This window comes from Cervus elaphus, chromosome 5, assembly GCF_910594005.1.
Source record: "Cervus elaphus chromosome 5, mCerEla1.1, whole genome shotgun sequence".
Taxonomy (NCBI): Eukaryota; Metazoa; Chordata; class Mammalia; order Artiodactyla; family Cervidae; genus Cervus; species Cervus elaphus.
Window position 1 is genome coordinate 100,439,747 of NC_057819.1, and position 13,073 is coordinate 100,452,819.

A 13,073-nucleotide genomic window follows, 5' to 3' on the forward strand; every position below is an offset into this window, starting at 1 on the left:
ACCCAGGCCCCAGCACTGAGAGCACAGCGTGCTAAGCAGTGGACTACCAAGGAATCCGCACCTCCCCCGCCATTCAGTTATCTTTAAATGTTGAAGTTGCAAACCTAATAAAGACATTCCTATTTTAGTGAAAATAAAAAGCAGGATTTGTTTGGCTGCACATGTGCATTTAGCTTTCTCGATAGGGTCTCTGAGGCAAAGAGGTTTCCTCTTCCTGGAACCTGGCAAGCATCTAGAGGTGAGGGCTGGGAGGCTGGATGTCTGGCCCTGGTATGTGTGTGTGTGTGTGTGTATGTGTGTGTGTTGGGAGGTTGGATGTCTGGTCCTGGGTATGTGTGTGTGTGTTGGAAAGTTGGATGTCTGGTCCTGGTGTGTGTGTGTGTGTGTGTGTTGGGAGGTTGGATGTCTTGTCCTGGGTATGTGTGTGTGTGTTGGAAAGTTGGGTGTCCAGTCCTGGATGTGTGTGTGTGTGTTGGAAAGTTGGATGTTTGGTCCTGGGTTTATGTGTGTGTGTGGCAAAAGCAGGCACCTGGGTGTGGGCAAAGACCGCCAGAGTTCCTCACTGCCCCCGCTGCCTCTTCCTCCCACTCCCTGTCTTCCCAGGATGGGATGTGGCTCATTCCACCCCCTCAGCTGTTCTTATGACACACACGGAGCCCAGGGAACTCTTCAATCACAAAGCAAATTACAGGTGAGAGGGGATCTCCCCCACCCCCGCCCACCCTCCCAGGGGTACTGACTCCCAGCCAATCAACATCAAAACCTCCCAGTGGGACCTGGAGAGTCGTGGGCCTGGGACCTTGAGAGACAGGGACTGAGAATGGGGAGCAGGCAGGGGGCCCAGCCAAGGGCATACCCACCTGGGGAGTACCAAGACCTCCCCACTAATTCCCGCATCTGCATGTGCCACCTTCTTCCTCCTTTACACACACACACATACACACACACACACACTCTCCCAACACAATGGCTGGGTGGGGCTGAGGAACCGGCTTCCTTTGCAGAGATCTGAATCTGGGCCCACAGTTCCCGCCCCAGAAACACAGGAACAGACACACGCAGAGACCCGGCCTCACATTCCTTGCTCCAAGGGGCAGGCAGGACAGGCTGAAAATAGAAACTGCTTCCAAAGAGATAAAGGTAAATTCAGGGAGTGCTACTTCAGAGTTAGGGAGGGGGCAACCGGGGTAGGGATGTGGTTCCGTGGTGTGAAATGATGGGTTGGCTCACACCGAGGTGACAGGCTGGATACTGAAGGGACGGGCTGTCTCGTAAGGTGTGGGAGAGATGATCAGACACGCTGTCAAGGGATACATGCACCACACCACAGCAACCCAGGGGTGTCTGGAGCCCACACTCTACCTCCAGCCCAACCAGGGCCACGGTCACCCCATCCTGACCCCTCCCCTGTCCAGCCTGGGCCCCCGCAAACCCCCTGTCCATGCAGCAATGTGGACCCAGGACAGAACACGCGTGTACACAACAGTCCACTCTCCATGCCTGAGGTTCATCCTTTCCACAGACTCTGTTATCCTTGGAAACCTGGCATTCGGGGTCCCTCACATCTTGCAGAGCCCCAGTGTGCGCATGTGGAGTCTGGTGTGGTTGGAGGGGGGTGTCCGGTTGGGAGGAGGATCCGATTCCTGTTTCCTGCCCCTACTCACTCAGCCCCGGGAGGTGACCGAGAGTGGAGAGGACTTGAGGGTGAGTGCTTGGGCCGAGTACCTGGGTCCCTGCGAGAGGCCTGAGTCGGGGGTGGGGGAAGGAAGTAAGGGCAGATACCTGAGGGGGCAGGGATCCCGGAGGGGGCAAGGCTGGGGAGGAGCTGGCCAGCTGGCAAGGCTACTGCCTGGGTCACCTAAGGAGCTTCCTGCCAGAACACAGAGGCCATTGAGCCGCAAGACTCGCAGTCTACGGCCCCCAGCCCCCACCCTGCATCATTTCTCAGAAACCAATCTGGGGCTTAGAGGGACCTGACTCTCCTGCTGACTCCACAAGGGAATTTGGGGGCACAGGTCTTTCCGCTCTGACCCTTCAGCCTGCTCAGGCTTACAGGAGGAAGCGAGCCCATGCCCCAGCATCTTGGCCCAACTGGTCCTCACCTTCATTCTGATCTGATCTCTCTCCTCACCACACTCTGGGCATCCTGGCAGGATCCAGGTTTCTACCCACCAGTCTCTCCGGGACCAGGTGGGGAGCAAGGAGGCAGACAGGGATGAGGATGGGGCAGGAGAGACCATGCCCGGGGCCTCCTGGTCTCCTGGGGTCAAAGGCTCCAGGAATCTTCATGGCAGGAAAAGGAGACTAAAAATAATCCGGAAAGGGAGAGTCCGGAGAGAGGAACTGGGAAATGGGGGGCGGAGGGCCCGCAGGAGCAGGGAAGCTGTGATGCGGCCCAGGCACACACAGCACATATGCCCCACAGAGAAAGCACAGAACACGTACCCAACACCCCCATCTCACTCTCACCATACACTGTGTACCCCACTCTCCCACTTTGTACTGCATACGATAGATACACTTTTTTTCCCCAAATATTTATTTGGGCCAGATCAAGCTCTTAAGTTGCAGCACACAAACTCTTAGCTGAGGCACGCAGGATCTAATTTCCTGATCAGGTATCGAACAGGGGCGCCTTGTACTAGGAGTGTGGAGTGTTAGACACTGGATGGTCAGGGAAGTCCCAACAGATACGCTCCTGAAACATAGCATCCAACACCAGGTTCATATATTAATAGTACCAGAAGCAACACACACATGCCATGTCCACTCATGCTTAAACCACACACACAAACGTTCACAACACATACTACAGACACGGAACACAATTCCTCAGGTAGACACTTAGCTGCATGCCCTATTTCCCTTGCTGATCCAGTCCTCTTGTGCTCCTCCCAACTTGGGTCTCTATCCAGGTGCCCCCACTCTGGCCTCTGTCCCCTCTGGCCTGATTGTGACAGCAGAGGTCAAAAGATGGAGCGAGATGGAGGCTGGGGGGTGCGGGGGTGGGGTTTCAGAGTTCTCAGGAAATGGAATAAGGAGGAGTGAGAGATAAAGAGAGAAGACAGTGGAAATGGGGAGGGAAGAGAGGAAGTGCCCCCACTTCTACTCCTGAGCCTAAAATCTCGGCTCATTTGCCTGCAGACATTTCTGCTCAAAGGTCTCGATCTACTCACAGGAGTGTGGGGGGTGCAAGGGGCACTAAGGGTCTCTCTTTCTGCCCCCACTTCCTCAGGGGATGACTCCAGCAGTGTACCCCACTCCTTGGAAGAGCTCAGAGGAAGATGTCAGCCCAGTCTCTTCCGGAAGCAACACCCCCCACCCAGAAGCCCCCTCGGATCATCCGCCCCCGCCCCCCTTCTCGGGCCCGGGCTACCCAGTCCCCAGGGCCCCACCACAACGGCTCCTCTCCACAAGAATCTCCCCTTACCGCCAATGAGGCACCAACCCCCATGTGCACCCCCATGTTCTGGGAGCCCCCGGCCCCATCCCTCAAGCCCCCCGCCCTTCTGCCCCCGTCAGCTTCTAAAGCTAGCCTCGACTCCCAGACTTTCCCAGACTCGTCTTCCGACACCCCCAGCCCAGTGTCCCGGCGCTCCATCTCCCCAGAGCCTGCTCCCCAGTCTCCAGTCCCCCCACCCAAACCCTCTGGGTCACCCCGCATGGCTCTGCCCCTGCTCCCCACGACCCAGGTCCCCGACCAGGATGGCTCTGCCTCGGCCCCAGGCACTGTGCGCAGACTGGCTGGCAAGTTTGAATGGGGGACTGAAGGCAGAGTCCAGGCTGCGGACACCCTGGAGCCAAGTCCCCCAGGGGGAGTGGATGTGAATGGGGAGAGAGAGACTCCCCAGGGCAACCTCGCTGGGAGCGGGTCCCAGGAGAACGGCACTCCAGGTAAGCCGGGCTGGGCTCAATCCAGCTCCTCTTTTTCGTTCTCAGGGCTTTATGATTTTTTTTGGAGGGGTGGGGATACACCCCAGGGGTGTAACCAGGGATTGAACCCATGCCTCCTGCATTGGAAATGCAGTCCTAACACTAAACTGCCAGGCAAGTCCCTTAGATTGGGTACTTTAAGAGGCTACTTTTAAAAAAATGGATTCCATGCTTAGAAAATCTGGTTTTAATACTTCTGGAGCTTTGAAGAGAGCGTGGAGGTGAGAGGTGCCTAGCACTGACCTCCAGTTCCTGCTGCCATGCAGGTTAAGGGGAGGAAGGAGGCCTGGGGAGGGGGCTGCCCTAAGGAGGCCCCTGTCTCCCACAGGTGCTGGGCTGGCCTGCCCTCCCTGCTGCCCCTGTGTCTGCCACGTGGGCCGGCCTGGCCTGGAGCTCCGATGGGTGCCTGTGGGGGGCTATGAGGATGGTCCCAGGGTCCCTTGCCGGGCCTCCCCACTGCGGGCCTCCCGCTCCCGCCCCAGCCCTTCAAGCCTCAGCCACCCCCCAGTCGTCCTCACATCCTACCGCTCCACTGCCGAGCGCAAACTCCTGCCACCCCTCAAGCCCCCCAAACCAACCCGGGTCAGACAGGACATCACCATCTCTGGGGAGCCCCCACAGCCTGATCTCGATCCGCCCTCTGAAGATGGAATCCAAAGAGGTACAGGACTGGAGGGATGGACCTCGGGGATGGGAAGGGGCTGGGTGGAGGTGTAGCATTCTAAACACCAACTCACTACAAACCCCAACAAGCCCTGGGCTTCTTGTTCCTCCACCAGCTGCTGCTCCGGGGCTGACAGTTGTAGTTTCTATAGTAACAGTCTTTGCTGGGCTGGGGTCGGGAGTCCTGGGCTGGTGATTCTTTACTCTGGGTTCTCTCTTAGGGGACAGTCCTGATGGTGCTCCTCAGAATGATCCTCCAGCCACCACGGAGGGCAGGTACTGAACACCTAGATACTCCTTCCTGAAAACAGACTAAACTGTGTGTGTGTGTGTGTGTGTATGTGTGTGTGTGTGCGTGCGTGCGTGCTAAGTCACTTCAGCTATGTCTGACTACTGCAACCGAGTAGCCTGCCAGGCTCCTCTGTCCATGGGATTTTCCAGGCAAGAATACTGGAGTGGGTTGCCACGCCCTCCTTCAGGGGATCTTCCCAACCCAGGGATGGAACCCGAGTCTCTTTAAGTCTCCTGCATTGGCAGGCAGTTCTTTACCACTAGTGCCGCTTGCGAAGCCCAGACTAAACTTTGGGTCCACCTAAATCCCACCCCAAGCGTGGCGTGAAAAAGGGCTGCACCTCTAGGGACAAGCAGCCCCAGTTTCTAACCCCAGCTTTGTCCCTCATCAGCTATGTGACCTCAAACATTCACTTAACCTTTCTGGGTCTCAGCCATACCAAATACTTAATAAGTTGCTGGGGTCTGATACTGGTGAAGAGTCAGGCCCATACTAAGTCATTTTAGTTGCCCCACTTTGAGTCTCTATTGAAATTATTGTCCACAAATCCATGTGGCAACCGGGAACATTTCTCCTGTGTTACCTGGGCCCATCAGTTCTTTCACCACCATCATCAGAGTTAATCTGAGACCATCCATTTAATCAGCATTTACTGGAGTTCAGTCTCCTGGGTTTTCACTTTGGGTGAATGGATGTGCTGTGGTACTGATGACCAGAACAGAGTGGGGGCAGGTGTGACAGCTGGAGTTGAGTTGCCCTGAGGTACATACAGAACATTCCAGATAGTGGTCCTTCCATGAAAGCCCTGGAGATAGAGGCTAGAAGTGTACAGTGCCCAAAGGTTGAGATAACAGGAATGGACGGGTCCCACTTAGGGCCTCACATACACAGGCACATAAAACGAGCTGGGGTTTGGCTGGGGTCCCTACATACAACCTGGACATCGATTGTGTACCCCTGCACAGTATCATCTGAATAGCTGTGTTTTGAGGAACTCCATCCCTTTCTCTTTCCACAGGGAGGAAGAGGAGCTGGAGGAGCTGAAGGAGCAGAACTGGGAGCTGCCCCTGCAGGATGGTGAGGGCTGCTGGACCCCGGGGTGCCTGCTGAGACCCAGAGTGGACCGGCTAGGGGGGGCACGGGACTTCCCTGACGCGCCGTCTGCTCTCCAGAACCGCTGTACCAGACCTACCGCGCAGCCGTGCTGTCAGAGGAGCTGTGGGGCGTCGGTGAGGACGGGGGTCCCGCTTCAGCAAACGCTGGGGAAGCTCCCACCTTCGCCCGTCCCCCGGGCCCTCGCAACACGCTGTGGCAGGAGCTTCCGGCCGTGCGAGCCAGCGGCCTCCTGGACACCCTGAGTGCCCAGGAGCGGCGGATGCAGGAGGTGGGCGTCCCTGGGCTCGGGTGCGGGAGGAGCCTGGGCCCCAGGCCGGGGCTGAGAGCTGGGCTTTCCATTCGCGCCCTGCGCATCCTCCTTAGAGCCTTTTCGAGGTGGTGACGTCGGAGGCCTCATACCTGCGCTCCCTGCGGCTGCTGACCGACACCTTCGTGCTGAGCCAGGCGCTCCGGGATACGCTCACCCCCCGGGATCACCACACCCTCTTCTCCAACGTGCAGCGAGTCCAGGGAGTCAGTGAGCGGTCAGTGGGGTCCCCACCTTTACGCTGGGCAAGCCTGGGGTGAGGGAAAGCACGGCTTCTCAGCTCTGTCTCCAGGGCCTCCCCTCCCGGGCCGGCTCTTCCCTCCAGAAGTTGGGGGAGGGGCACCCCAGGCTCTCTGCCCCGCCTCCAGTGCGTGTTCCCCACTCCCGCAGTTTTCTGGGGAAGTTACTGTCCCGGGTGCGCGCTTCCCCCCACATCCGTGACCTGTGTGACGTGGTGCACGCGCATGCCGTGGGGCCTTTCTCCGTGTACGTGGACTATGTGCGGAACCAGCAGTACCAGGAGGAGACCTACAGCCGCCTGATGTGAGTGTAGTAGCAGGAGGGTCACCCGTGCGGGAGGAAGCCGGGGTACAAGGGCAGGGTCCAGGCCGGGGCAGGTCGCGGGTGATTAGGGCCTCCAGCCAGACGCCAGCCTGCGCCTCTCTCCCTAGGGACACGAACGTGCGCTTCTCCGCGGAGCTACGGCGGCTGCAGAGCCTTCCCAAGTGCCAGCGCCTCCCGCTGCCCTCCTTCCTGCTCCTGCCCTTTCAGCGCATCACTCGGCTCCGCATGCTGCTGCAGGTACCGCGTCGTGGCCTGGGCCCTTTTCGGCCCCACCAGCCCGGATGGGGAACTCTCCCCAGGGGCGATGATGCCCCACCATCGCCCATTTCCTGCCCCACCAGGAACACAGCAAACCCCTAAGTTAGGACTCAAAATCGGGGGGCCTCTCCATCTAGGACACCCCCCATCCCCAAGCCCTACCTGGAGTTACCCAAACGTTTCAAAAAGCGTCTGGTGCAGGAGAAGAAACGCTAGAGACCTGAGTTCTGGGCTTAGCTCTGCCCTAACTGGCTGAGCTACTCTGAGCAAGTCCTCCTCTCTCTCCAGGTCTCAGGGTGAATGTGGTGAGTGGTCTTTGAGGTCTTCTCAAGCCATATTTTGACTGTATGCCTTCCCAGTGGAGATGATATCATCTTTAAGGAGGCAGAAACTCCTCCTTTGAGGGGTAAAAACATCTTAAATATTCCAATGGTTGTGGTACTCCAAAAGGCCAGAGTACCTAAATAGCTATACAGTATATCACTGGTATTAAAATCTCATTTGGGGGGGGGGGGACAATGTCTAAAGAGGCTCCTTAGAGGTGTGATACTGAAAAAAGTGGCGAGAAACACTCTTCTACTGTAGAGAAGAAAATTCTCCCTGAACCAAGTCACCCAATGTGGGGATCTCAAGGTGAAGAGTCCTCAAATATGTTTCCAATGTCTTAATGTCTCATTCGCTTTATATAGGAGCTGCCCTGCTGGTTCGGTGGTAAGCAATCCCCCTACCAATGCAGGAGACACGGGTATAATTGCAGGGTCAGGAAGATCCCCTGGAGGAGGAAATGGCAACCCACTCCAGTATTCTTGCTGGGATAATCCCATGGACAGAGGAGCCTGGTGGGCCACAGTCCATGGGGTTGCAAAGAGTCGGACATGACTGAGCTCACAGGCACGACTTTATATATCCCCAGTGTAGACGACAACAACAGCATAATTATGATCAGGAGGATGGCTCTAATCATAATAGCTAAGCAGCTCTTGAGTGTCTTTTCTAGATGTTCTAAGTGCTACACACCCATTTAACCTTACTAATGACTGTGTGAGAATAAGAAGTATTATTGATCCCACTTTATAGATAAGGAAACTGAGGCTCAAAGATGTTAAATAACTTGCCGCAGATCATACAGATAATATTCAATAATTGATGGAGACAAACTTCAAATCCAGGTACTTTTAACCCCATGCTATGTTGCTTCTACTAATTTTTTTTAGTTGCTCAGTCCTGTCCAACTCTGGGACACAGGCCCAAATACTGGAGTGGGAAGCCTTTCCCTTCTTCAGGGGATCTTCCCAACCCAGGGATCGAACCCAGATCTCCCACATTGCAGGCAGATTCTTCACCAGCTGAGCCACAAGGGTAGCCCAAGAATACTGGAGTACTGGAGTGGGTAGCCTTTCCCTTCTCCAGTGGATCTTCCTGACCCAGGAATCGAACCAGGGTCTCCTGCAATGCAGGCAGATTCTTTACCAACTGAGCTATCAGGAAGCCCTCTAATATAATATTAGTTGTGGTTAATAATTATAAAATAATAGCAACCTTCTTTTCAGCATTTACTATGTCTCAAAGATTATGCTAAGTACTTTATATAGATTTCCTTATTGAATTCTCACAATGCTATTGATTTGATTGGTAGGAATTATCCCCATTTTATGGATGGGGAAACTAAGAGAGGAGAGGTAATGTGAGTTGCTCAGGGTTATGCAGACAATGAGTGGCGAGGCTAGTGCCCCAGCCCTGTGAACCCTAAAATGCCAAGCCAAGTGGGGTCCTCTGAGTTGCAACCCCTCTGAATCCCAGGGCAGCAGAGCAGGGGTCCAATTACCCTTCCTCTTTGTCCCCAGAATATCCTGCGTCAGACAGAGGAGGGGTCCAGCCGCCAGGAGAATGCCCAGAAGGCCCTGGGTGCTGTCAGTAAGGTGGGAGAGGCATGCTGGGGCTGGGGGAGGTGAGGAGGTGGGAGGGAGGGATGGGTGGATGGGGTGGGAAGGGTTGGTGATTCGGCTTCCCTTACCCAGATCATTGAGCGGTGCAGCGCCGAGGTCGGACGCATGAAGCAGACAGAGGAGCTGATCCGGCTCACGCAGAGGCTGCGCTTCCACAAAGTCAAGGTTAGCCCCCCGCCCAGGCTCCGGGCTTCCCTTTCCCCATGGTGCTGCGAGGTCAGAATCTCCTCCCTGCTTCCTCGCAGGCCCTGCCTCTGGTCTCCTGGTCCAGGCGCCTGGAGTTGCAGGGGGAACTGACAGAGTTGGGGTGCAGGAGGGGAGGCATGCTCTTTGCCTCACGCCCCCGCTTCACCCCCCTCTGCCTGCTGCTCTTCAGTGACCTGCTGCTCATCACTCAGCCCAAGAGGTGGGTCCCAGTGAGGGAGGGAGCCCAGGCAGGGGTGGGGAGGAGGAGTCCAGCTGGACCCCTGCCCTCCCTCTGAACCTCCTCTTCCCTGGGCAGTGGGCAGCGGCTACAGGTTCTGGACTATGCCCATCGCTCCCTGGTCCAGGCCCAGCAGGTGCCAGACCCATCTGGCCCCCCTACGTTCCGCCTCTCTCTTCTCAGCAACCACCAGGGCCGCCCCACACACCGGCTACTCCAAGCTTCATCGCTGTGAGTTGTGTCTCCTTCAGAAAACACCCTGGGCAGGGTGTGTGTGTGTGTGTGTGTGTGTGTGTGTGTGTTTCCCTGGTGGCCCAGTGGTTTAAACTCCATGCTTCCACTGCAGGGGGCACAGGTTCAATCTCTGGTCAGGGAACTAAGATCCAGCAGGTGCCACCAAAAAAGAAGACACCCTGGACTCCTGACCCTTACCTGAAGGCTCCTGACCCTTACCTAATCTCTCAGAGTCCACCACCCTCCCCTCAAAGTCTTTCCTCCGAAGCCCCTGCCTAACCCGCAGCAAGATCTCCTGGGCCAAAGGTGACCCCTTCCCTATGTTCCCACCAGATCAGACATGCAGCGCTGGCTGGGCGCCTTCCCTACCCCAGGCCCCCTTCCCTGCTCTGCAGACACCATCTATGAGGACTGTGGTGAGTGTCCGCAAAAGGGGAGGAGGGAAGGAGAAGGGAGTCTTCAAGGAATATGGGGGGGAAGCTAAAAAGAGCCTGGATCCCACTGTGATGTCACCCACCCCAACCAGACTGTTCCCAGGAACTCTGTTCAGAGCCTTCCACACCCACCAAGACAGAGGGACGAAATGTGGAGTCCAGGGCTCCCCCCAAGCACCTACACAAGAACCCTGAAGGTGAGAGATTCTTTTATTCATTCATTCAATAAATATTTATTCAGCATTTATGAGGTACCACTCACTGTTCTCAGTACCATGTACCAGACATGCAGATATCCTTGCCCTGCTAGGCTGTACTTTCAAGTAGAAGTAAAACAATAAAGAACAAACAAGATAAATAAGGTGATAAGTGCCATGGAAAATCAAAGGTGAAGCAGAGTCAAGGTTAGGAGTCTCCCGGTTGGGTAGGGTTACACGTTTAAACAGGGAGGTCAAGGGACTTCCCTGGCAGACCGGTGGTTAAGATGCCACAATCCTAATGCAGGGGGCCTGGGTTCGATCCCTAGTCAGGGAACTAGATCCCATATGCTGGAACTAAGAGTTCTCAAGCTGCAACTAAGACCCCCTGCAGCCAAATAAATAAACAAACAAACAATAAATAGAGAGGGTGAGGCAGATCTCACAGGCACCCTGTGAACAGTGACTTGGTAAAAGAATTTAGGCACGTGGTGTCTGGTCTAAGAGTGTCCCAGAGGGAGGCAGGAGTCAGGCCAGTGTGTTTGAGGAACATTAAGAAAGCCAGTGTGACAAGAGGGAGTGAGGAAAGGAGAGAGAAGCAGATGAGGTCATAAGGGTAACTGGGATCAGGTCATGAGGGTCCTCATAGGTTCCTGTAAAAACTCTGGCTCTCACCCTGAGTGAGATGAGCTGTCAATGAAGAGCTTTATGGGAAGGACCCCACCTCTCTTTGATGCTGCTGTCACGTCCACCTCTAATGGCCTTTTCACCGATGCTCCAAGGCTTTTCCACTAATTCCCATGCTTGCCATGACCCTTAGGCATTAGACCCCACTGGGCCTCCCTTCCCCCCCAACCTGCCCTCTAAGTGGTCCCACTTAGGCCCTTGTGTCTTCTTTTTCAGGCTGGCTGAAGGGGCTTCCTGGAGCCTTCCCAGCCCAGTTGGTGTGTGAAGTCACAGGGGAACATGAAAGGAGGAAGCACCTTCGTCAGCACCAGAGACTCCTGGAGGCTGTTGGGCCGTCTTCAGGCTCCCCCGATGCCCCCCCACCCTAATGCATGGTGGTGGTGGGGGGGAGCAGCACAAGTTAGGACAGCTGGCAGCCTGGCACAGAGAGGACAAAGCCCATCCATGCACTGGATTCGCTGTCAGTGGAAACGCTACCTCAGTGGCAACCAATAGGGACTGAGCTTCAAGACTGGGCAGCCAATGAAAACAGGGCCGTCTGAGCCCATGCAGGAGGGAGAATGAAGATGGCTTGAGTGGGTTGCCAGTGGAGGCAGAGGCTTAGTGCAGAGCGGACATTTGGTGCTGAGCCTCTGGCCAGTGAGTATCCCTGCTATGCTCACAGCCAAAGAAGAGGATTCTAGGTCAATGCAGTTAAAAGAGGGCTGCATTTGAGATAAAAGTCCTAGGATCAAACAGCCAATAGCAGGAATATGTCCTGATGGTGATCTGGGCCCAAGAGACCAGTAGGAACCCTGCTTGGTGCTATAGCAATCACTGCTTGTCTTCTGAGTCTGGGAAGTATTAGATTCCATTCCTGGGGTGCCTCCTGTATCCTCTTAAGCCACTTCCTCTCTTCTAGAAGAATCCAGAGTATGTCTCAGAGAACCTGTGTGTGTGCATATGTCTGTATATGTATCAAGGAGGGTGATTTTTCTGAACATGGTGTATGGTTTTGCCTCCTTGCCAGATGACTAAGTGCTCTATTTCTTCCCTCACCCCTCATTTTTTCCATTAGTCCACTCAAAAAGACACTAGGTCTGAGCTCCAGAGGCAAATGTGCTGGGTGTGGCTTGGCAGCCAGAGGCCAGAGCTGGGGATGAGAGAGGCCTGGGTTCTGGGTCTCTTGAAGGCCGGAGACACCAAGCAGCCTTGCAGAGGCGTCTGAAGGACTGAAGATGGCCAGTAACTGGGGTCTGAGGCCTCCTGAAGCTTGTAGGCCCTTCTCCTTGCCAAAGCTTGGCCTCCATAATCCCTACCTGCAGATCGTCCAGCCTGAACCATAACCAGCCATCCAGCCTTAGCCTCGGGCTTCAGACTGACTCTGGGCCCCAGGTTTGGGTGAGCCTCAGCTGTGGCTCTCAGGCCAACTGAGCCTCTAGGGCTTTCTTGCCTTCATCATGATCCTTTCACAGAAACACTGGGCCAAGCAGTGGGAGAGAACAGAGAGCCAGCGTTTCTGCCTGACCCCACCCAGAGCATCTGCTTACAGATGAGAAACTGGCACGATGACAGAGAAGGTGAGGGACAGAGACAGCAGAGCAGAAAATTGTGGGCGAGTGGCATCACGCCTTTCCTTCAGCTCATGCATGGCAACTTGCCTGGGACAGAAACTGCCATACCCTTCACAAGGGAGTGCAAGGACTCTGAGGGATTCAGAGGGAGAAAGGTACTGGCGTTTGGCTTGTCCATGACTTTGGAGATTGACCCAGCATAGTGCCTGAAATATGAGACGCCATGCCATGCTTAGTCACTTAGTTGTGTCTGACTTTTTGCAACTCACTGTAGCCCACCAGGCTCCTCTCTCCATGGGATTTTCCAGGCAAGAATACTGGAGTGGGTTGTCATTTTCTTCTCCAGGGGATCTTCCCAACCCAGGGGTCAAACCTGCGTCTCCTATGTCTCCTGCATTGCAGATGGATTCTTTACCCGCTGAGTCATCACCATCAATAAATGTTGGTAGAGCTCTGTTGAGGCTT

General features: G+C 55.3%; 1 protein-coding gene across 2 annotated transcripts; it reads left to right on the top strand.

Moving 5' to 3' along the window:
• Positions 1-1,004: 1,004 nt before the first annotated feature.
• Positions 1,005-13,073, top strand: ARHGEF15 (Rho guanine nucleotide exchange factor 15). 2 transcript variants are annotated; one of them, XM_043903786.1, is made up of 16 exons: positions 1,005-1,140; positions 3,236-3,894; positions 4,262-4,594; positions 4,818-4,872; positions 5,907-5,965; positions 6,061-6,272; positions 6,368-6,528; positions 6,702-6,854; positions 6,983-7,112; positions 8,978-9,052; positions 9,152-9,244; positions 9,325-9,485; positions 9,582-9,734; positions 10,071-10,153; positions 10,264-10,368; positions 11,272-13,073. In XM_043903786.1, exons 2-16 carry the CDS (start codon positions 3,285-3,287, stop codon positions 11,421-11,423), a joined length of 2,535 nt encoding a protein of 844 aa, XP_043759721.1. In that variant the 5' UTR covers positions 1,005-1,140; positions 3,236-3,284; the 3' UTR covers positions 11,424-13,073. The 2 variants fall into 2 exon arrangements, with proteins under 2 accessions (XP_043759721.1, XP_043759722.1); XM_043903787.1 differs by lacking the exon at positions 1,005-1,140 and adding an exon at positions 1,554-1,704.

Bases quoted from the DNA above. Each gene is read 5' to 3' on its own strand.
- ARHGEF15 (XM_043903786.1), top strand. From the start codon at position 3,285: ATGTCAGCCCAGTCTCTTCCGGAAGCAACACCCCCCACCCAGAAGCCC. The intron at 3,895-4,261 runs GTAAGCCGGGCT...TGTCTCCCACAG, and splicing joins CCAGGAGAACGGCACTCCAG to GTGCTGGGCTGGCCTGCCCT. The intron at 9,486-9,581 runs GTGGGTCCCAGT...TTCCCTGGGCAG, and splicing joins CTCATCACTCAGCCCAAGAG to TGGGCAGCGGCTACAGGTTC.